Raw genomic sequence first — 24,812 nt, forward strand, 5'->3', positions numbered from 1 at the left:
TTTTAAAAGTCAGATAAACTTAATGTGGCTGAAGAGACAGAAATATATGATTAACCAGTATGGCTACAATTTGTTCCAGTTCTTCACTTAGCTCTACTGCTTTCATGTCACTAACTTTGCTTAAGTAAACACTGTATTAGAATAATCAGGTCCAACAATCAAGCGTCATAAAGAAATCTTGCTGTCAATCTACTTAACATTTACATTTCTCTGGTAAGCATAAACGTCTTATATGAATACCTCATAGGCTTTCTTGCCTTTTTTTCTTTTTTTTTTTTCTTTTTACAAGAACAGTGGGAAACACAGTGAGTATTTTGGAAGTATCAATGTAATCATTGAATGGAAAAGTCATTCCAGGTAAAAACACAGTAGGTTCAGTCCAAGTTTTGAAGGGAAATTAAACAGCATTCAAACAAAAAGCAGACGTGAAAAGCAAAACAGGAGAAGAGCTTCTATAATTTACAAACCTAGCTGTTCTGCTGAGCCACAGGCATCTGGCAGCACACAGAACCGTTAACTATCTGATGCATCATGAGAAACCAGTACTATTTTTACAGGCAACTTAACCAGGAAAAACGATGGAGTTTAAATGAGAGTGCTAATGCTATCCTTCACTTAATTTTCCTAACAATATACAAGATGTACCTAATTAAAAAGATAATTACTGCATCCAAATAGACGAGCAAAAACACAGAAGAGAACACCATGCAGAAGTGAGGAGGGACCAGAGATCTGAATAATCAAACTGAACAAGAGACCCAGGGAATCAGACAATGAAAACACCTGAAAAAATAATGAAGTAACCTAAATATTCTGCCCTTCCTCATTCTCTCAACAGTAATAAATATTCTTTTTGTGGTAGAGACTCCCTGAATTAGGGGAGATGCACTTGACAACAGACTATACTTCCCCTAGCTCACACTATCACTTCCCTACTTTATCTACTGTCTCTTCTCCACTACTCAATTATTCTCTTTCTGGAAGGATGCTACAATACGTTATAGAAATATGACAAATCAGAATTGGATGTATTTTTATAAGAGCCTTTCCTACAGTTTGAGATGATATTTCTGCTTTTTTTTATGTTTAGTTACAGAAAAGGCAGGCCAAATGTATCCAGACAGCTTGTCAGGCCCTGTTAGGCAATTCAGCCACACTACCAGTAGAGTGACTGTTGGAGGAAAGATCAACCATCAGGGCTCTGCCTAGCAGAAGCATTGTTAATAGATGGGGAAGTAGCTGAAAAAGCAGCTGGGCACTGTAATCCTTACTATAGACACTGAAAGCTCACTGTGTTTCTAAAACTTCTCTTCCCAATCCCTCTGTCAAAAAAAAAAAAAAAAAAAAAAAAAAAACCCACACCAAAAAACAAACCCTACACAACACCACCACACAACCCAAAAACCAAGTTACTTATCCATGTAACTGAAAGAAAGCATCAAGAAGAAAGATGCCAGCACACTGTTACTCAAACAACCAGAAAAACAAAACAGTCCGGTCCAAGATCCTCTTTTGGTACTACTATGATCAGCCTGAGGACAGAAAGTGACATGGATTCCAAAAACATCCCCAAATTCATGCAACAAAGAAACTGCTATCCAGAGAATTTGACTGTAACAAAGCAATTGAAGAACCAGAATTTGATCCAATGCATTTCATTGCCTCAATTCTGCTCTCCCACCATTCCAAGAGGGCTGCATCAGTTAGACCGCATTTCATTTGAGCAGGAAAGAGTGAGAGAAATTTCAGAGCTGCTCTTCTCTTCACACCTTACATCTCCAACATTCAAAATCCTCCCCTCCCCCTTAAACATCCTCCTGGCTTCACTTGGGGTTTTTTGGGAATGGAATTCCTGTTCCAATTTGTTGAAAAACGTGCAATACATATGCCATAGGTATGTTTTTAAACCAAGTGATCCTTACAGAGCTTCCTACAGGTAAGAAGGAAACTGTAAGAAAAGTTTGCAAGATGACTGATCATAAATAATTAAATTTAGACAAAAAGTTAAAACGCTGTGTGCATTCAAAAAGTAGGTTAAATAAAAATTACAGTCTTACCCACTGAATGTCAAGAGACCAGGTTGTTTCTGCTACTAACGCAACAAAAACAACACAGTTATGGAAAAGCAAACTAATTCACACATCAGTATTGACTAGATGCACAAAACTGGATTTTTTTTTTTTACTGGGGATCAAAGTCTGCAACCTGGGTAAGAGAGGCATAAGGGGAGAGAAGTACAAGACTTAGATAAAGTCGAAGAATAAACAGGAACTATTACTTAAAGTTTAACTGGTCAGATGGACTAATCATTACACTGTGCATGCGTCAAAGAAATACAGCAGTGAGGTAGATGTCAGAGCAAATGCAAGCAATTAGGCACATTCATTTGGATGATCCTTACTTACGCAAACAAATGTCTAACAACTGTACATACACAATCTGGATGCCTTGTTACATTTGTGACCAAATACTCAGCCAGTGATATATGCGCCTAAATAAATAATCTGCAGATGAAAATGAAGTTTTCAAATTCGGAAGGCATACCTGCTATTGTTCATGACATTGCTAAACAACTAGACTGTCCCCGTATACACAATGAGACCCTATATCATTCTGCTGCTGGAAGAGATGTTCTGCAGAGTGTAGGTAAAGACAGAGTGTTACTAGAAAACTCAAAGAAATAAATCATTAATATGTGTAAACAACATTCTGCCTTAACAAAGTATCTGGAATCTAAATATTTGCAGCCACTCCTATTAAGCATGAACTGTTCAGGATGCAAAAAAGTAATTTAAAAACACTTACTGGCAATCATTATAGTTTTAGAGTTTCCTCCTAGGCTATCTTTCACAACAGCCCAACAGCCAAGTAGGTTAAATAAAAATTACAGTCTTACCCACTGAATGTCAAGAGACCAGGTTGTTTCTGCTACTAACGCAACAAAAACAACACAGTTATGGAAAAGCAAACTAATTCACACATCAGTATTGACTAGATGCACAAAACTGGATTTTTTTTTTTTACTGGGGATCAAAGTCTGCAACCTGGGTAAGAGAGGCATAAGGGGAGAGAAGTACAAGACTTAGATAAAGTCGAAGAATAAACAGGAACTATTACTTAAAGTTTAACTGGTCAGATGGACTAATCATTACACTGTGCATGCGTCAAAGAAATACAGCAGTGAGGTAGATGTCAGAGCAAATGCAAGCAATTAGGCACATTCATTTGGATGATCCTTACTTACGCAAACAAATGTCTAACAACTGTACATACACAATCTGGATGCCTTGTTACATTTGTGACCAAATACTCAGCCAGTGATATATGCGCCTAAATAAATAATCTGCAGATGAAAATGAAGTTTTCAAATTCGGAAGGCATACCTGCTATTGTTCATGACATTGCTAAACAACTAGACTGTCCCCGTATACACAATGAGACCCTATATCATTCTGCTGCTGGAAGAGATGTTCTGCAGAGTGTAGGTAAAGACAGAGTGTTACTAGAAAACTCAAAGAAATAAATCATTAATATGTGTAAACAACATTCTGCCTTAACAAAGTATCTGGAATCTAAATATTTGCAGCCACTCCTATTAAGCATGAACTGTTCAGGATGCAAAAAAGTAATTTAAAAACACTTACTGGCAATCATTATAGTTTTAGAGTTTCCTCCTAGGCTATCTTTCAACAGCCACAAGTCAACAGAGTCCCTGTAAGGCACAAAAACTTGTTTCTTCTTTGAAAGAGGATTTGTTGCATCCTGAGATAAATCAGCTGTGATGTGGAGGTAGGGAAAAAAAAAGCAATTATGTATTTTCATTCATTTTCAAAAATGGTATCCGCTAGGCCACTATTTGTGTAAGTAAACAAACAGAAAGGTATTTAATGACTAAAAAAGAAAAAAACCAGAACAGACAAGCACAAAAACCAGAGACTTACCTAAGGCAGAAATTACATTTCCCAGAGTAACTAGAGATTTGTTAATATTCCCTCCTTCCTTTAATCTAACCCCTGTGGCACCGGTGGCATCTGCTCTCTCACTTCCAGCAAGATCCACCAAATGAATCTTGCTAACAGTTTCACAAGGCATTTCAGAATCAAATTTAGCCTATAGGAAAAAAAAACAAAGTAAAGTATGTTAAGCTCCAAAATTCTGAAATTTTACTGAATCCAACTTAGTGGCCTTTTTCATGTCATAATTGAATTTAACTTGTTTACAATAGCTGAGCTTCAGAAAACAGGTGTATTAGAGGTGCCACAGAAAGGCATTTGATCATGAATTGCTGCATAAATCGCATGCAAGCAGTGACTTCTTTAAATTGTAGTATTTGCAACTTTCTAGCCACTTATGTACATGCACTGACAACCGTGAATTGGTGTTTACATGATGCAGAGCAAACATGTGCTGCATTCATTTTATTAAGCTTTCAACATTTATATTATATTTAGCTTTCAACAAGTTATGGCATACACAGACACATTTACACTCAATTTCTCCCCCTGCCTCCAAGTTCACGTAAGTAGCAATTGCAATTTTATTCTATGATTTTAACTGAGGCCTCCTCCCAATTTTTATCTTAGTTCATATAAGTCAACTCAGATTGCCCTGTTTCAAACTTCCTTCTACTTTTACAGTACAACAGTAGAACAAAACTTTTTGCTGCCTGCCTCTCATCCTCTTCTGAAAGCTTTGCAATGAGCAATTCATCATTAGTGAACAGCTGGTGCACAGGATTTTGTGTGCGCGCGCTTTTGGGGGGAGACATGCAAAGTTCTGTCAGGAGAGTGAACCACCTCTATGCTACCTTCTCTTCATCTAGCAGGTAGTCCGTGGACTGTCTAAAAAGCCCCCCAAAAACAACAGTGAAGAGCAGGACTCATTAGTAAAGGAGTTTATTACATATAAACAAAAAGATCACTATGCTCTGAGAAAACGTGTTAAATCTCTCCATATTCCATCAGTAAATCAAGGAATATAAATAGGTTTCCAATAGTAACAGATGAAGAGTCAGCAAGAAAACACTCAGAAAACATTTCTACACTCTACGATTTGGGCCATGGAGACAGGTTTTTTCATAAGCCTTGGATAACATCAGAGCGCAAAAGGTAGTCCATGTTCAGCTCTGGCTGAAATCTCACACAATATGCTCCTCACCCGCTCCTCCGGTCACAGCAGCATTGTGAAACACGCCAGCACTGGTCACTGTTATTCAGCCTGGACTCCCAATAATTCTCTCCTCAAAATCTACTAAATATCATTTTAAGTAAACACATTGCACTGTAAATTTTAAAGATTATAATCACTGATAAACATTTATAATTCTCAAAACAGTATTTTCACACTTTTAACTTTCCCTATCACAAGACAACAACATAGTCTTTATCTACCCATACTTACTTATTTGACAACCTTATTTTTTACCTATCACATGAATTATCAAATGTAAACACATATTAAGACAGGGGGGTTGTTTTTATTTGTTACCTGAGTGAAGTTGATTGTGAAAATAGCGTGCGACCTGCTACTGACATCATTCATTCCTGTTGCAGCCGTCGTTCTATTTATATTTCCTGCATCCATAAGTTCCTCTACATCAGTATAATTTTGCACTAAATGTTTAGACAAATCTAAAGAAAAGCAGAGTGTTATAGTATGCTCATACGTGCACTTGATTTTCTTTACAAAAAAATTCAAATTACCCTCACTACTGCAAAGTATTGCTGCAATTAGTGTTTATTGTCATACTTGTTTATCGCTTAAGGAAAGGAATGAGGCCTCATGTGAACAATGGAGAACTTACACATTTACAGTAAATTAAGAAAAAAATATGCAATCTTACTAAAGTATTTAGTGCAATAACTTAAGCATAATCCCTCAAGAGACATGAACCTTCCCTGGTAGAGGACAGATTAAGACAATTAGATCCTAATAGGTTCTTTCCATCTAAACATTAAAGATTTATAAATTATAGTCAACAAATTCTTAAAACCAATTGCATCTCTTAACATTATTTAAAAATGTGTTATAAATTTACAGATAAAAACTGTATATGGATAATAATCTTAGAATTGGGAAAGCGAGTGGGGATAAAAATAAAAGGCTATTCTCCTTTAATGCTTTTCTATCAAAGCACTGTATCCATCATCATTTATATTTTAAAAGATAAAAATGCCCTATACAATTAGACATGACATTTTAAAATATATAAAGGTAATAAAATATCCAGTGCAAAACACTGAAAGTGTTTTTACCCTCAACATACGGCCCTTCTTTTGGATGTTCTCGTATTCGTAAATTATTAGTTTTTGATGACTTCCGTCTGAGAAGATCTCTCACACGTTCATTATAAATTTCCAGATAACTGAAAGAAAAAGATTAGAAAACCACTGACTGATTCAAGAGTCTTTAGAAAAAGGAAAGCCATGTTAACACTGTGTTTGAAAGCAAGATGCCTCGAGAAGCAAATGGATCCAAAGTTGCCTTAAGACAGTAATGACTAAAGCGTACTTGTATCGTAAGGAAAAAAGCCAAAAAAGCAAGAAGTAGAAAGGAAGCAGACATTAGCAAGATCAAGAGCTCCTAATGTCAGCCTGAAATAAAGGGTAAAAATAACGAAGATGCTGTCTAGTAGCAAAGGCATTTTCACTATCATTTAAATAAAGCAAAATGCACAGCTGTTGGATTGAAGTTAGGAGCATTGCGCATTTTAACTACGACTGCCAACAAAAATCAATTATAGGACTGAGGCCAAGCATGGAAAGTTATTTGAAAAACACACACTTTTCTCAGAGATAATAAGTGAAACAGGGTGGTTGTAATTGAAACAAGTTTGATAACCAGCAAACTGTTAACACGCCGAGACCCACCTGACTTCTGTTCGAAAGGACACCTCATTCCACTTTGTTTTTTCACTTATTTTGCTGAATAATCCTTCACAAATTCGAGGTATTAAGCCTGCATCACCCTGCAACAACAACAATTCTTATTTCCAAGGCTATATATGCATGCGCAATATATTTTGAAAAATAAAACCCAAGATCACTAGTTAAGAGTTCCAACATCCAGAAAAGGGGAAAAATGAAAACTTTTCAGCAAACGCTCTCTTGCCCTTTACCTGCAGTCACCTTGCCACGTTAATCCTCCTGTGTGTATTGGAACGTATATACTAGCTGCAATTCTTTGCTATTAGGATACATTTTACCCCTCTCACTCAGTTCAAAGAACCCCAACCGCTTAAGAAGGAAACTGGCTGCCCAGAGCAACATATGAACTGTCTTATCTCAATACTATCTTTTCTAACTTCTCCTTCTACCTCATTTCACTATGGACTTGGCAACATCTGCAGAGAATGGGACAAGAGCCATGTACATGCATCCATGAGCCATTCTCATTCAAAGCCCCAATCCCCAGCTCAGTCCTTCTAGTCTTGAAAGATGCAGCAGGTCCTCTGGATAAATTAGCATGCAATAACAAAATTAAAACTACATTCACTGTATCCCATAATGCAGCCAAATTAAATTTGATATTTGACTTCTGAATGCTCGACTCCGCAGTTAGTTTTTATGCGTAAAATGCTCGGTTGGTTTAATAAAGGAAACTGAAAAAACATATTCCTTCTCACAGATCCCTACAGACTACGTGGTTTACTAGCAGGGCTGCAACTATCCATTACAGGGTCCTTGTCACTTCAGCTAACACAGCAGCCAGCAGCAGCAGGATGTCATCTTCTCAGTTAAGCTGGCACTTGAGAATTGAGCCTCATCCCAGTAAGGCGGCTGCTCCACCGCTGATGTCAAACACGTGTCAGACTGTGAGGCAGCAGCTAACACCGCTGAGATTTCCAGAGACTTAGCATGCAGCTCTCCTCTTCCCGTTGCTCCAGGGAGACTCCTTTCCAGCCAAGCAGTGAGGCGGTAAGTCGAAGCCAGGGTTTTCCCCAGCAGCAGAGAGGAGCAGGAGAGTGCCGTGCAGCTCTGGTCTCAGCTGACAACGGGCTGCTTGCTCCCAGCTGCCCCATTCCCACTGAGTCTGATTAGGTAGATGACCACACACCTCCTCCCCACCACTTCAGGAAAACAGCAGCTAACACTCCTTCAGAGCTGAAATGAGTGAACGTGGCTCCCAGGAATAAAGGGAGAGGACATATACATACAGATGAGCTTTGGGCTCAGAGCTGCAAACTCAGAAGTAGCTTACAAAACAGTCTGTCAGCTACAATTTGCCTCCAGTCCAAAAACGCGCAAGAGATTTGATGCGATGGACTAATTCTAATTCTGTGCACCACTGAGGCAAGAAATGTTCTTGCTTAGAGTTAGGGGCCTTGTAATTAAGCAGGAGGCAACTTAGGACACAACAGACCAAACATCCAATGTGAGCATAGCCCAGACACTCCAGACACCCAAGTGAGTTTGCCTAGCGGATTCTACAGATACCTGGCAGCAGAAAAACAGCGGACTACTCTGCACCAGACTCTAGCAGGGCAAGTGCTCCACAGGCAAAGATTTCCCTTCTACTCAGACCCCCACATAAAATCTGACCCTTTTTGCCCAAGCCCGCTCCAGTCTGCTCCTGTGCTGGTCCCTGCTGTCCTCATTCTTCAGCTTCCCGCTGCATCCTCTGTCCCAGCAATCTTCTTCCAGGTGCCAACTCTGAGTTCCTCTTCCTATTTCCTTTGCCCAAATATAATTCCCTATTCATCATCCAGTCTCTTTTTTTAATCATATTCTATCCCTCCACTTGGCCCTTTTCCAGCTTCTTCCTCCTCTTAATCAGAGCCTCTCTGTCCTCCTCAAACCAGGCTTCATTCTTTGAAATAATAATCTATTCTCCCCATCTATCATACCTAGCCCTTCACCTGATTGCACCTTGGTTAAAAAAAAACCACCAAACTAGATAAAGGGAGAAACTTGCAGCTTAATCAGGCTTTTTTTGAGACAGTTGCCTTTGATAACAGAGGAGCAACCTTTCCCAATATGTATCCATCTCTACTCCAGATAAAGTTTCAGGGTTCAGTGTTGGAATTTCCTCTATGCTTTTTTTTTTTTTTTAAACAAAGGAAGAGGAAAAAGTAAGACTTTTCTTTCATCTCATGCTTGGAAACACCTGAACAGTTTTAATTAATGCTTAAGGAAAAAACATGAAAGATCCATCACAAAGTTTTAGGCAAGTCGTTAGTGTCTGACATAATTTAGCAACTGCAAAGAGAGTTTTAAAATAGGAACTATCAGCTCTAATTGAGTAACTTCAACCATAGCCATATAGTGATGAGAAAGGAAGAACACACAGTTCCCAGCATATTTCATCAGTAAAATATACATCTTACAGAATGTACACTCTTTATTAGAAACTATATTTAAACATTTTCTCCCTTTTCACTCCTTACAGCTCCAGGGCAGGATCAACTACATCTTTGACAGGTTTTTTCCAGGTTACAGAGTTTCCAGTCATGGAAATCCGTAGCACCAAAACAGGTAGTTCACTCCAGAGCTGAATTTTCTCATTAAAACCTGTTTTCCTTCTGTGCTATGTAACAAGAAAACTCCTTATTGCAATTCAAATGTACTGTTTCTTACCCATCTACCTTGGACATAGGGAACAAATTATTCCCTTCCTTTCTGCAGCAGCCTTTCATGTCTTGGAAGACTTTTGTTCCTCCACAGTCTTCCCTTCTCTGCGTACGCAAGTCTGACTTTCCTGATAGTTTGTATCTTACAGATCTCTGATCATTTCAGCATCTCTGCTCAAGACTTATTCTAACTGGTCCACCTATTTCTTGAAATGATTGCTGCACACAGTATTGCAGAAAAAGCCTTCCAGAGTCAAGAACAGCAGATATTGAAAGCAAAATGAGAATAGAACTCATACTTTTTAAGGAGAAGTAGAGAAAAAAGAAAATTTATTTCCAATTCAAATTTTCTTATAGCACTGTAGTCTCTCTGACAGGGCCATCAATTTTCAAGCATTTAACTTGGCGGCTGAGTATATTTTATACATGCTCTGTACAAAGCCAGATTAAAGTATTTATGTATCATGGCAAGAAGATTAGACCTTTATTATTGAGTAGTGTCAAACAAACTTCAGCACCTATTCATTTGCAAAATGTCTTGATGATTACGGTCATTACATATAGCGAGGCAGTCTCATAAAAATGTCACTTTTATAAATTTCTGAAATAGAAATCCACGTCTAGGTCATAAGATCTTTTCTGGCTACAAAAGTCTATTCTGCTTACTATATTGAAGTTAAATATAAAGCTACTTATTCTGCGATAACTGAAAGAAAAAGATTTACAGCTAATTTACTCCCTTAAGCTAAAGGAGGTGCAAAGTGGCCAATCCTACTACATTTCAAAAGAGTGATCTATCTAAGGAAGGACAAGTGGCAATATTCCCCTTTTCAATTCTGCTGGGAGAAGACATGCTGTATTTTTTTTCCCCAAGGATTAAAGAAGAACGAAACCTGTAGAGATTGCCTTGCAAACAGGCTTCATCAGTCAGCCCTTTTAAAGGGGCTCTCTCTCAACAGTTCAGTGGGTTCTTTCTGTCCTTGGGCAGCCATGGAAGCAACTGCAAGAAACTACTCCTGTCCTTCACTCAAACACTGTCAAATGCCCCTCCTACCATACTTTCCTCTTCCAGGGTCTTCACTGCAGTGCTCAACAGGACTTAACCCTTAAAATTAAAGTTACTGTATCATCTCACAATGGTTTGCTGAAACTTACATTTGGCAACTCATTCCGTTTCTACTCCTCACTTGATAGCCTTCTCTAAACAGGGGTCAAGGACCTATTTTAACCTTCTGACCATTCAAAAGAGGGCTAAAAAACAGATCTCTTCAGAAAGAGCTCATCATTCATGTTCTCAAAACCAGTATCTTCTTTTTTGTCTCGAGTTGGGCATAGAAAATCAGGGGTAACATATGAATTTTTTGCTTTTGTTACTGAACAAAAATTATTGCTTTTTGTCCAGCGTAACAGACTATCACTTAAAGACACTTCTTCCAACTGTAAATATCTACCTATAAAAGAAACAGCTTCTAAAACCTCTGATTACTACTAGAAGATATGATACATGGGGGGGGGTCAGTAGCATACAGACAAGATCAGCAATAATAATTCCATAAAAACATGCTCTTGCAATAGTATGATTTCAATGCATTGCTACAGAATAAAAAAAAGCACATTTGCAAAATACAACATACCGCATTTCCCATCATGGTGTAGGACTTCCCAGATCCAGTCTGTCCATACGCAAAAACACAAGCATTATAACCTTCAAAAGCAGATTTAAGCACATCTGTACCAAGATTTTTGAAAACCTAAAAACAAAGAAAGTTTAAGACAACAGAAGCTTGGGGGAAAAAGTTGTCAACAGTCATCAGTCCAGCATGGCAAATATTAAACAATAAACTACCACAATATAAGCTATTGGCATCAACCAATGAAATTTACTATAGGACAGGAAATTAGTACTTCAAATAAAATACTAAATTTTACTGCCTATTTAGTTTACAGCACTACAACAGTGTATTTCCTACTTCTTTTTCTGTCAGAGATCTACTAGACGTACAGAAGTACAAAAAAACACCCCACTCCCTTCTTTCTATAGCTCCAATTTCTTTCAGCTCATCTCAGATACTTCATTCACTTTTTCTAATTGTTAATACCTACTCACTTTCTGTATCTTTGCCAACTCTTTGTGTTTTGCAAACATCCAGCCCCTTCTCAAAAGGAAATGTTTCCATGATTCTGTCAGTTTCTTGGCTTGTGTTTTTGGAGGGTTTTGTTTGGTTGGTTTTGCTTTTTTGTTTTAACCAAGTGTAAGAAAATGGACCATTATTTTCTCCCTATTTCCTCCCTAACTGGCTTTTACATACCAATACTTCTTAGGCTGGCAAACACAGAAACATGTTTTCTATATGGTAAGTGACCCTCTTTCCTCAGCTAGCCCCTTCTCTTTTGCCCTCAACATTTACCTCTGAAACTGGTAATGATCCCTCCCTCCACATCCCATAATACAGGGGTCTGTTCTCACCCAGTAAGTTCAGCTCTCAGCAGATGCCTTCATCACCTTTCTCTGCAGTACCACCTCCAGTATCCCCCCCAGGTTTCTGACCTTTCATTATCATTACCCCTCATTTCCATCCATACCCCCACTGGCCCACTGGTGCAGCTGCTCTATCAATGAAACTATTAATCTGGGTCTCCCAATCCAAATGTGATTTTCAAAAATCTCATAGATGCTTCATGTAATTTGGCTACTAGTCTGTAGTATGTGTGATTTAAATTAACCAAGGTGTACAAGTTGTTACTAATAGCGAATGGCACACACACACAGCATAATCATGCCACTGCTATAAGGGAGGAGTGCCGGGTAATTTCTTTAATAATTAATGCTCAGTTGCAAGCATGCCTTTGGAATACTTAACTTGACCTTCCCTTGAGCAAAGGAGTTACAATGCTGTAATCTGTTATGCTTCTCAAAGAGGAAGAGTATAAAGATCAGCCAAAGCAGTTTCCCTTTCGTTTGTCATTTGAAAAGGAGCATCTTAGTTGAATTCTCCCTCCTGAGTAACTGCTCCTTTATTTTTTCCCCTCTTTCCCCTTTCTCTCTGGCCAAGTTTTTACCTCACCATCTGGACTAAGTCTTTATGCACTATTGTTTTGACTGCATTTTCTCTTTTAAAAATTTGTGTATACCTTGCAAAGTGATTTGAGGTAGTACATAGGATAGACAGTTACAGTCAGTGTTGTCTGAACACAGAGGCTTAACACACAGGTTAGAAGACAAGATATCGTTAGGATGGGACTTTGTCAGAACCAAACAACTGGGACACCGGTTTGTCACAAAAGGGCAGTAAACTCATCAAAACTCTATTTGTTTCTCTTCCATGCATACAAACTAAGTAGCTTGATGGTAAATTGCCACTCCCGCTCTAATTTTTGAACACTACAGCATATTTTGCATCTACAAGGCATATTAATGGGGCATGTAGTATTAGACAGACTTCCATTTATTATTTTTCTGCCTTTCAAAAGGAAAAATATAACAATCCTGGACAAAGCGCACTAGGCAACCGCATTACCAACAATCAAGATCAATTTTATTCCATGGCAAGATGAATGTGAATGAAAGACGCCCTTCTATACCACGGGTGCAGTAAACTGGAAATTCTGCAGCAACTTGGTAAGAGCTTAACTACAAATTCTTCCAATTAAATAAGAAATTAATAACACAAGCAAAACAATAGCTTGTGCAGCATTTGTTTAGAAATTGCACTCCCATGGTTTGAAAACTCCTTTTGTTTTCAATATGCTGCACACACTATAACAGCACTTGACACAGGGACAACAATATTTTTGTGGCTGAGCAAGAGAAGTTAGCATTCTTGCCAGTAAGGATGAAGGAGGCAGTCTGGGGTTGTGGGACACACTGTAATAGCAGAATATTGAACGTGGACATCTAAGCCATATTTAGGATTTATTGTTAGCATCCTATTACTACGAACCATAAAGCTCACAGCTTTAAAAAAAAAAAAATCATTGCTCAAGGCTGCTGCAGCGATCCCTATACGGGCATTTTAATATTTTTTTTTCTATAAGCTCCTGACACAGGCAAGTTATACTGATCTTGCCTCAACCTGACCCGCTCTGAAACACAGGCAACTTAAAATAAAGAAAACTTAATTCATCACTTATATGTGGAAATTGGACATCAACACAGGATACAACTTGGATATCCATTTTATTAATTCACGTTTCCTTTGCAAATGGCTGTTTTAACAAGAATTAACTTCATTATTTCACAGCACGTTCAGATTCTGGAAAAAACCTGCATTGCAACAGCAACAGCCTAACAACACAATGGACTCTCTTCCTGGGATTCTTCTAATGAGGTCTTGTCCATAGCTTTCCAGAAGTATCTAAAGTCAGGTAAAGAAACAGCTACCTAAAGGATCCAAGAATTAAATATCCATAAACCTAAGCCACAACCAGTGCTTAAGAAGAATTTCTATAACTAGTTTTATAGTACATTTTGCAGACTTTTCCAAATATGCCTTGATACATCATTAATACTGTTTTATGGAGATGTACTCATCTATATCAGGAAGAACCCAGAATATGGTAATCAGTTATCACTGAGAATTATATGCATTTTCAAAAAACTAAGTAATATTAAACTGAGACCCTAATCAATTTGTATGAGCAAACTTAAGGCAATCATTTGTTGTGTCTGCAGAACCACAACCAAAAAACTCAAGCTTCAGTTAGAATCGCAGCAGAAAAATACATGATCAAAGCTGCTTTAATTAAAATAAATAAATAACTCTCTGCATGCTCAATTTAAAGCATTTGCTAAAGTTCTAGTAAAGCCATACGGCCTGAACCGCCTGCTTAAAAACATCCACTAGAAACTAGGGTTCCAATCGTTGCACTCAAATACACTACTTACGGAATTTGCCACAGTGCTAAAGTAACTAGGGTATTTCTACATCAATGCCCAAATAAATGTATACTTCTTGATATTTCAGAGAACATAGCAAAAACTGTGTTACTTAAAAGAACATCACCATGAAATAACAATCCAGAAAGTTTAAGAATATACATGATCAAATGTTTGGATTAAACGCTGACTAATAACTGAGTGAAATAAAGAAAGAAGCTTTCAGAAAAAAAAAAAAAGGACCTACCGCTAACACTAATGGTTAAATAGAAATTTCAAGTATAAATTCCCTATCAAACAATTATAGTCGTTATATATAATGGCAAAGCTTGTCCGTCTCGTAAATATTTAAAATTGGCTTCAACTTACTGTTTTTTCTTATTAGTTTTAATTCCAAGGCTTTTTAGGATCAGGCATACCAATATCCCTGATTTTGGGGGTTACAGAATAGATGAGGCACATACCAAAGAGGTATGTATCCAAGTGGCTTACAGTATATTCAGCAAAGTCTTGCACTATTTTAAGGGGAAAGAAATACTGGCACTTTGAGCTTACAGCATCCCAAGTTCCACAAAACCAAAAGAGAAGATAACTATCACAAAACACTTCAATTTTACTCAATAATTTTATTTGGGAATGTGAAATAGTGAAAAGGTTCAATGTTCACGTGAAATGCGAGGTCAGGGAGGGTCTATCTGTTCATCTAAATAATGCCTATAGCTCCGAGTTTGATTTTCTATTCTGAGTGTGCAGGAAGAAAGGCAGTTTTGTCCTTTCCTAAGCTGAATACTCAAAGGAGGACAAAGAAGAATCTTCTTCAACGTGTACCAAGATTTTTGGACAAAAAAATGCCCACTTCAACCAGGTAAGAAGAATGTTTCTAAGTGAATTAAAGATATGTGATTGTTTCTCAAAAGTGATTTTTTCAAAAAAGCTTTTCGAAAACAAGTTCAGCGCTCAGAGAAGTTTTCTAACTTGACCTTACTAGACAAATCAGACAAGAGAACTAGAAAGAAGGCATTTAGCCTGCTGTATTAGAAAACACAGCACTTAATGTTAGATAAGTTAAAAGAAAACAAAACAAAATTCAAATTCTCAGGTACCTAGGGAATTTCTAAATTACACAAGAAGCACTTTCCATGTAAGAAGTTTCAAAGAATGCTTTCAAAGAAAAGGGAAAGGAAAAAAAAAAATCTATTATTAACATTCAGAAATCCTACCATTTCTTGACAAACAAAGCTGGGACTTTTACTGTCTGCTGAGAAATAGGAGAAATCATAGGTAAATGTCTTAGTTCTTTCTCGTCCTGTGTCTCCAGTACCACCCTCTGGTACCTATTTAAAAAAAAAGATCCGGTACAATACATCCTGATGAAGTAATCAAAAACAATTTTACAATAACTAATCAGAATGCAAATTTAACATAAGGCTATACACATTTAGAAGTTTATGACGACAGGTTAGCCTATTATTCTAACAACAGTGAAAAAATTAGCAACAGATACTATCCTTGCTGAAGAGTGTCACATTACAAGACAGCACAGCAGGAATTATTTGGATTTTAGCTTACTGCTCCTAACACCACAGTACATTTTTGTCACAATACTTACATTTAGTTAAATCAGTCCTGTATATGAAATTCAGATTATAATAAGGGATTATCCTACATATATAATAGGAGCCAGAGAGACCTTTGCACTGTGAACAGCATTTCAATGTGGAGTCGTAATTGAAATGGTGTTACATACCTGCTGCTTAAGGCTATCGCCATGCTCAAGACATGACAGCTAGCACTATCCTTCAGCAATATTCACTGCTATCTGAATCAGTCTAAACAAACCACACGCTGAAATTCCTTTTCATATATTTGTCATTGAAAACTATCTTGCAAAAACCTATTTGCTGTGCATGATTTCTCTTGCTGAGAGAAAATACCATCAAAATATTATAGCAAGTGATGGGTACTTTGGGTTTAGTTCATTTTCATAGGAATTCCAGAAGACTACTTCTACAGATGAAGGAAAAGTTTAATAGCTACCAGGTATGTACCTCTCTTCTATTGTTGGCTTTCACTTTCCAGCTAAGTAATGACCAGAGTGATAAACCTTGGAAAAACCTATGAGATACAGTCTATAGAGTTGTTTTCAGAAAACAGTGGTGCAGCAAGTTAACAGTTTAACCTGTTTCCCCAAAGGATTATTTCAACACTGTATTTTAAAAACTAAGGGCTGTTCTCCACAGTGCAGTGAGCACCACTGTTTTGTCTGAATAGCTGCCAAAATATGACCGGACAAGACTTCCTTTTTTAAATTGGATTTACCCACCTTTAAGTTTGTGATTGTCGTTTTATTTTTTTCCATTGAAATAATAAACCTTGCATTAAGGTCTTTCTCCCTGAAAGAAAAATGAGACTTGAGTATGTTAAACAAATAAAACATATCACAATAATCCACAGTCATATTTCCACTCAACACGTTGCTTGCCACAGTCAATTATCAAGTGAATTCATTTTTATTTCATTTTTTAATTGTTGTGACCAATGTTTATTTATTGCTATGGGATATATTTGAAGTACTTGGGCTTGCCTCCAAAACCCTTCATCTAGAAACAGAGCAGCAGCTTGTGCAAAGCCGCTTCAGAAGTTTGACTCTGCAAGTCAATTAAGTGGTTTATTCTTAATCTGAAGTACTCTGATCCAAAACCCAGTGAAGTCAATTATGTGGCTCTAAGGAACTGTGAAACAGAACACTACAAGATAAGCCCCAGCTTCTTCCCACCACCCTAGTAGCAGTAGTCCCCATTTACCCATATGGCCTAGGTAACAGGGACTAAATATTTAAACCACAAACCCCCAGTATTTTAAAACTCTCTTAGAAATGAGGTACCCAACATGTTTTTTGAGCTGTGATGCATCATGGCAGGGCAGGAGAGAGGCTCTGCTACTAAGGGAGTTACACAGGTTTGTTGCTTCCCAGTGCACGATTCCAGCAAGAAAAAAAGTCCAGTTCTGCAGCAGTGTTTTCACGCACCCGCAACTATTTCACATCAGTTGTTTCTGACTGTTTTCAAACTACAATAAAAAATCGTTAGCTTAGTGCCTAAAACCAGCATGTATCAACCTGCTTGCTAGAGATGGGATTTCATTATAGTTAGTCCTAAGAGTAATACAGGCTGCTCTTGAATGACAACCTTGAGCATAACATCTCCTGTGTTATTAAAAACATGCACATGAAAAAAAGAACCAAAAGAGGAAGACTGCTATATATACCATACAAAACATCGCTCCCCAAATGCTAACAGGCACACCTGTTCCAAAACCATCTGCTACATCACCTGACAAACTGGCAGGCCCGACTGGTGCAAAGGAAAGCAGAGGACTTTATTGTGCTGCTTTATCGTATTGCACGGTATCTCAGCGATAACTGGATATCCGCTTGCACCAACCAAAAAATGAAAAAGAGAAACTTCTTCCTACTAACGGGAGACCTGAGTTCAGGATTTTAGTGTGACATTTTCTTCCTCGTGGTGCACTGGATCGCCCAGCTCTATGGTTCATCAGCTGACTGTGCAGCTACCCTCTATTCACATTCAGTTTTCCAGTAGAAATTCTAAAGAAAAGCAAAAACCCATTTTAAAATCTACATTAATGAATAAAGATCAGGCAAATAAAAGTGCTTATTTAAATATCAACACATTAAGTTATTTTCTAAGCTAATAAAATACATAATTGTAATAATTACAGCATTAATTAGACAACTGAATTTAGATCTACCATAGAAAAACGTTAGAGGCATGCCTTAAGAGATGCCTCTTAGTCATTTCCATGTCATCCTTAGTAGCTTTGACTACGTCTACACTCAAGAGACTGAAATACTAAAATACAGCTACAGGTAATAAAGAGGGAAATGGAGAAGTTTCCAATGGTATTTTTTAGTAGGAAGTAGATTTTGGCATCGCAGTAATGCACAGCCTGTGGATGGCTACCATTCATCCTGCTTCCTCAACAGTCTTCACCTGTCTGTAACTACATGCAAAGGCGTAATAAGTCATGTGGCCCAATTAAATGGTCTATCTTACTATGAAAATTTATATCAAATATAATTTGTAACCTGCTCCCTCTAGGAAGTTTGGAAGGACTCTAGGCAGGAAGAAGTTTTTTTAAAAGACGAGTAGATGAGGCACTTAGGGACACGGTTTAGTGGACATGGTGGTGTTGAGTCGACGGTTAGACTCGATGATCTTGGAGGTCTTTTCCAACCTCAATGATTCTATGATTCTATTCTATAAGTTTGGGCCAGAATTACTGCTTTTTTGTCTGGATTTCTTCATGCTTGAGGAGTTTGAGAGGAAATAATGAAATACGTTGGTGCTTTCTTTCCCAGACCTATCCAGCTCTCCATATTACAAAACCTAAAGCTACTCAGTAATGGAAAACTGATACAAAACGTTTAAAGTCTAAAACCCATATATGAACTCCACAAAATTCCAAGAAGCCTATAATCATTAATTTTTGTGATAACACTGATAACAATATTACTAAACATTATTCAAGAATGAGGATTTCAAAGTAAAAGAGACCTTGTAAAGCACTAGCCAATAAAAAAAATCATAAATAGAATTTTGCATTTTTGTAGGGGAAAGGATAGGGAGATGACAACCTGACACAGGACTACTATGATCAGAATCAGTAAGCCAACCTGAGAGAAGTGAAAAGAATTAACAGGAATCAAATGCTAAAGCTTCATTTTAATATGAGACAGCCAAGTATAATTTATTGTACACACAAAGAATTTGAGAGGATGCCATAAAAAACAATTGCTTGCATGATGCCAGTTACGTCCAGGCACTCATTTAATGCAGTTCAGCAGGAGCTGAGTCTCTTTCAAGAAGTTCTGGTTGCAAGTTCCACCTTAATTAAAGGTTCGGGCTGTAAACAGCTGTATTGCAGTGTTGGGTACCCTTCTGACCACCTTCAGGGCTAGGAGAAACCCTACTGCAACCAGCTGCTCCTCCAGCATCCACAGGAACCACTAGCCCTACTTCAGCCCAGAGACAAGCCCCAGCCACTAACCAAAGACTCTGCCCCCGCAAATTCCACCCCCCCGCCATCACAAAGCAATGTAAAGGGGCCGGCTGCCAAAACGAGTTCACAATTAACGCTTTGATGATTTAAGAAAGCTTGCATCCCCCAAAGCCCAATCTGCTCACACAGCAGTGTTTAGGGCCAGCCTCCAGGCTGTTCTCGCTGCTGTTTCATACACCACGTGGAGTTCCAGCATCACAAGGGAAGGAAACTTACAACCCATGATCCCGTGGCCCCTAACCAAACTACGAAGTGATCAAGCAGGCAAGTTTCTTGGCACAGACACCAGGAAATACATCAGCCCAGCGCTGTTATTAACCTTCTACTGTTGCTAAATTCAGCTAGTCATCTAGCAATTAATTGCAAGGAGGAGAGGGGAAAGCTACTTCAAATAATACTGGCACTTTATTTTAATATAAACAATATCAATATTAGTACCAAGATATGCTTAAAAGAACCTGTATACTTGTCTTGTAATGGGATAATTTTATAAATGGCTTACTTGGGCAAAGTTTTCATGATTTCCTCTTCATCACAAGGGGCACATGGGTTATGAAGAACTGCCCCAAAGTGAAGATGATTCAGCAGCTATATCAAAACACAGCAGCTTCGTGGAAGAAGCTCCAGCATAGATATCTCTATGTCAAGTTTCCTTCTCTCCTTCCCTTATATTCCCTGCTTATTTTCAAGGCAAAGACCAGAGCGGTTTTTGCACCTCCATGGGCATCTAGTCAAAATCATACTACAGGCAGCCAAATGTTAGTAGTATCTTCAGATTTCGAGGCAACTTTCAGTGACCCCTGTTCATTATGTCACTTACCCAGTCCTCCACAAGACTTTCTGAAGATCCTCCCACAGAGAGAAGGAAGAAGACCATGGAAAAGCACTGTTACCTCAAATATAAATCAACAAGGGAAGTTTTAGAAAAATCCCTGTTACAGACATGCAAAGTGTGTTTGGTCTCTTTCCAAGTTCATCTTTAAGTTCTTTCCTTTAAGGTCCTTCAGTGGAAGGTTCAGTTATTTAAACTGGCTATTTATTAATCTGTTCTGTATTATTCAGACACTAGAGCATTTATTATAGCTTATCCCATTAGAAAATCATTATATTATGTTTCCCATTAAATTGATACTATGGGCATCAGCTGTGATTACCATTTTACCTGTCAGACATGACTCCAAGAAGAGAACAGAAAGAACGAGATGCTTTTCAACTGGGGGGTGGGAGGGGAAAACAAAAAAGGACAGGACAGAAAGTGCAATTGGTTTTCCCAAATAGTGTTTCAAAAGACCACTTCAGCAAACCTCTAAGGCTGCACGGACAAGGACACAGGCACTACCTGAACTGCCTGTGGAGCACCTCTGTGTCAAAATAGAAAGAGGGTCTGTGAAATACACTCTTGGAAATTCACTTACCTATAGACATCTAACGGAACATCTATTGGAAAAGGATTATACTGAAGAGCAGATGTGCGATTTTGGTTTTCAACTACTCAAAAACATACTCTGAGCACTTGTAAAAGCAACTCAACCATGCTCAGTGGCTTTTCTTTTCAGCAAAGTGCCTGCTTTTCACATTTTAGGCACAAAGTTACGGATTTCCTGTTTTATCACTCTGCATGTTCACTACCCAGGTGTGTTTCTGGGGTCACAAAGTGAAAGCATGAGGACTGCTTAATGACCAGGAGAATTCAAGGTAGATTTAACTGAAAAACAAGCATAAAGTGTCACAGAAAGAACTTGACTTTTTCTTGTAGCTTGGTAACATACTAACTGTACATTTGCCCTGATGTCCTATTGAATTACACAGACCAAGAGCACTTTCCTTTGAGTAACTCTTAAAAGGGAACATTCAATTCAATCGTATGCTTTAAAAAGCCAAACAAAAACCCTCCTACACAAGAAATTCTTTGTTACTTTCTGCAGCTACAGGAAAAGTAAAGTTGGTGCAACCTGAAATATCACACAATTTCTCTTTCCTATCCAGAGGTTTTTGTTTGGTTTTGTGTTTTTGGTTTTTTAGCTTCTTCAATGCTTATCGAATCATTTTGGAGAAAGTACATTTTTTAAAATATGATTCCATATCTAGGTGCAGTTAAAAACATAAATCTGGTGGTCTGTATATAAAAAATACTCATTAGCTTTTGGGTTAAAGTCATTTTTTCCATAAACATCAATAACAAGTAGTTTCAATATAATGTTGGCTGAGACCTAAAATCAGAACAAGTCAAGCAATCTGATTTAATCACAAGATTGTGGGAATCCACTGTGGCTTGAGTCACCAGTACTACACGATTACACTGTATAAAAATCACAGTTGTCTCCATAGCAGGGCGATAGCCCAGCATATCCTGAGCTCTAAGTGGCCCCATGCTGTTGACTGATATGGCTACAAGCCCATAACGGAATGACTGAAGCCATGTTTACACTAATATAGTCTAAAAGTTAACAACTACACATTGTACATCAAGCAGCACAACTGCAATCAGATGTCTTTCAGATTTGGTTTGAGGGGAGGTTCCTAGGCGGATCCTCTGATAGCTGGCAAGGGCTGCAGCCTCCCCCTCATTCGGGAGAGCTCTGCAGACTATTTTACAGCCGCCCGTTTTCTCTGAACAACACACCTTCATTATCTTCAAGACCTCTACCAAGCTGTCAAATCCGGCTGACATCAGCCAACAGATTCAAAAGCTGCTAGATGGGACCGGACTGGCTGACAAACAGGCAGTGCAATCCTGTAGTTTCAAAACCGAAGTTTCACCTCAAGAAGCCAGACAACAAAACAGCAGAAAAAATTCCTGGAGCATGAAGTTAAAAGAAACAGCTTTCTATGGATACGACTGTGATTGTGTCTCAGTAAAAGAAAGAAACTGTGCACATACTTGGGACTTAAAAAGCAAGTTTTGTCGTAAAGCACATTTTGTGTGAGCATAAGGTTTTCTGTCGTCAACACAATCTTAATAATTTGCTACTGCAGACTTATAATGATACCCACGTTCCCTTTTGTGATACCAATTTTATAAAAAGCATTGGCAAGCTTTGCAAATAGTTAAATGAGAGACTTCTGCTACTCCCAGAACTTTCTTCACAGTGCAGCTGAAACCAGAATAATAAACCCAGTGACGGAGAACGCAGAAACAGGGGAAATCTTGTACATCTCAGGAAACAGAAATATTCCCTTAGTTTATACACTAGTACACACATATCAGTTCTTGTATGAAGGACAACCTATATTAAATGCCTTTAGCTGCAAGAATAAATTTTACCAACAATACTGAAAGGCAGTAGTTTAATCTACGGCACTAAGGCTCTCCTGGAAAATGAATGTACAGGTGTCCTTGTGCTGTCTTCTATCAAATGATATCTAGCTTTTTTGGGGAAACTATGCACGCTCGTGGTAACACATACAGACTGGTCACTACATTAAATCACTTACCTGACCTGCTTTTTAAATTTGTATTTTTAATATTACAGGTAGACTTCACCTCCCAATGACTCAGATCAGGTCTGGTAGGTAGCCACATAAGCAAATTTTTAAATCAGCAGCAACAACTAACTTAAAAAAAAAGTTACTGTATCCACACATGCCATGGTCAACAATCGCATACTAACCTGAAAAATATTTAAGCTTCAATCAGCAGACTACCTCAACAGCGACTTTTCTGCTTTGCCTGTGTAAATGGAGTGTCAGACCAGGCTCAGTAATGGTCTTACCAGTAGGAACTAGTCCTGCATAGCTAAGTTTTAAGATATCCACGCATTAAACCCCTCTTCAAACATGTCTGATGTCAGCCTTTAAGAAAATGTAGCAAATGCCCATCTTTGGCAGAAGCAACATAAAATATAACCTCAGACACAACCAAGTTGATTTGAATGACATCCTGGAATTTTGTTGTAACTATTATGACACTATGAAGTTTCTCTAGGACTCTTGGATTTTAGTCCACGTGATATTTTGCTTGTAATATCTTGTTTCTTAGGATTTGTTCTTTTACACCTGCTATTCCAAGTCATAAAAACAGTACTGACTTAACCTCTTGTGTACAGCAAAACTCAATTCAAAGAAATCACATTGTTTCCCTGCAGTGCCCTTGTCTTTTGGGGCAGAAGGTCCTCAAATTAGAAATTCAGAAGAAAAATGTGCCTGACCTCACAGACCTATTAGCCCCTCAAGTAATCCATAAGGCTGTTGTTCTGTCATTCTTTTCCTCAACTGAGACACATACAAGCAATCTGGATAGAACAACAAATGACTTCAGTTATCTAAGTAAACTATCTTTCAAATGTGTAAGCATACAGAAGAATGATGGGTGTACTCCAGATTCTGTACCTCACTGTTGCTTTGTATTTACAATATAAACTCTTTGGAGAAGAGTCTTCATAAAGCCAATATTTGAAGTGTCTGAGTCTTCAACAATAAGAACTTCAGCACATCAGCAATTAAGATGCTGAGTGCCACGTACGCCCTCTTTCTGTTAGATAACTCTGAAAAACCCTCTCTCAATAAATAACCCTGGCTTTGTATTCATAGCTACTGCAAAATAGAGGACTTTGCTCTTCAATTCAGTCAGCTGTTCATGCCAACAATACCTGCCTTTCAGATACTCAGACTTCTAAGAGCCTACGAGTCCAAAAGCTCAGTTAGGTTAAAACAGCTGAGTGCTAATCCCATTTATTTCAAAACTAGACTTAATTTCAAATAAACAAAGCCTGAGAAACCAACAGACTCACCTTTCTCTCACCTCGTTTCATCAGGAAAGCTACAATACAGAGACTCTGCTGGTCTCAGGGAGCTCTCGACAAAAAGCAGAGTTTGAAAGTATTTTATTGTTCATTATTTTAGTGATATAACATGCGTACGTAACCTGGCACCGTGTTTGATAATACTGAAATAAATTAACTAGGAAACACTATTCTAAAACTAGGGTTTTAAGTTGAAAATGCTTAAGATTGTAACATTTTGGGGATTAGAAATTTTAAGCGAAGCCAGTTTAATTGCGTTGCCCCACATGTGCCCACACTGCCAGTGGAAGGTCTTTGTTCTTCAATGCTAGGGAGGGGGACAGATGAAACAAGGCAGCGATTGTGACAAATCCTACAGGCTTGAAAAACTTTCAAAGCATTTGCATTAAAGCACTAATAAGGACAGAAAAATAAGCACATGGAAACAGAGGCTGTATGTGGGCTTCCCGATCTCTGATGGTTTAATGCAAGATTAACTGCCAGTCCCAGCCATTAACTTTTCAGTTAATGGGAACCCAGTATTCTGAGCTCTTTAAAGCTCCTT

The 24,812-nt window shown here is 38.1% G+C and overlaps 1 protein-coding gene across 5 annotated transcripts in view; it reads right to left on the reverse strand.

Moving 5' to 3' along the window:
* Positions 1-24,812, reverse strand: part of KIF16B (kinesin family member 16B) — a 162,571-nt gene that overhangs the window by 129,547 nt on the left and 8,212 nt on the right. For 4 of the 5 annotated variants that reach the window (XM_009282539.1, XM_009282538.1, XM_009282540.2 and 1 more), the window contains exons 2-9: positions 16,768-16,837; positions 15,665-15,778; positions 11,203-11,319; positions 6,870-6,967; positions 6,255-6,364; positions 5,488-5,630; positions 3,942-4,110; positions 3,645-3,776 (exon numbers count right to left, since the gene is read on the reverse strand). In XM_009282539.1, the coding sequence (XP_009280814.1) occupies positions 3,645-3,776; positions 3,942-4,110; positions 5,488-5,630; positions 6,255-6,364; positions 6,870-6,967; positions 11,203-11,319; positions 15,665-15,778; positions 16,768-16,837 (953 nt within the window). Of the gene's footprint in view, positions 1-3,644; positions 3,777-3,941; positions 4,111-5,487; positions 5,631-6,254; positions 6,365-6,869; positions 6,968-11,202; positions 11,320-15,664; positions 15,779-16,767; positions 16,838-20,346; positions 20,435-24,812 lie in introns of those variants that run through there. The other variant, XM_009282541.1, reaches the window with a different exon arrangement.

The sequence above is a fragment of the Aptenodytes forsteri genome, unplaced genomic scaffold (assembly GCF_000699145.1).
Source record: "Aptenodytes forsteri isolate BGI_AS27 unplaced genomic scaffold, ASM69914v1 Scaffold5, whole genome shotgun sequence".
Classification (NCBI taxonomy): Eukaryota; Metazoa; Chordata; class Aves; order Sphenisciformes; family Spheniscidae; genus Aptenodytes; species Aptenodytes forsteri.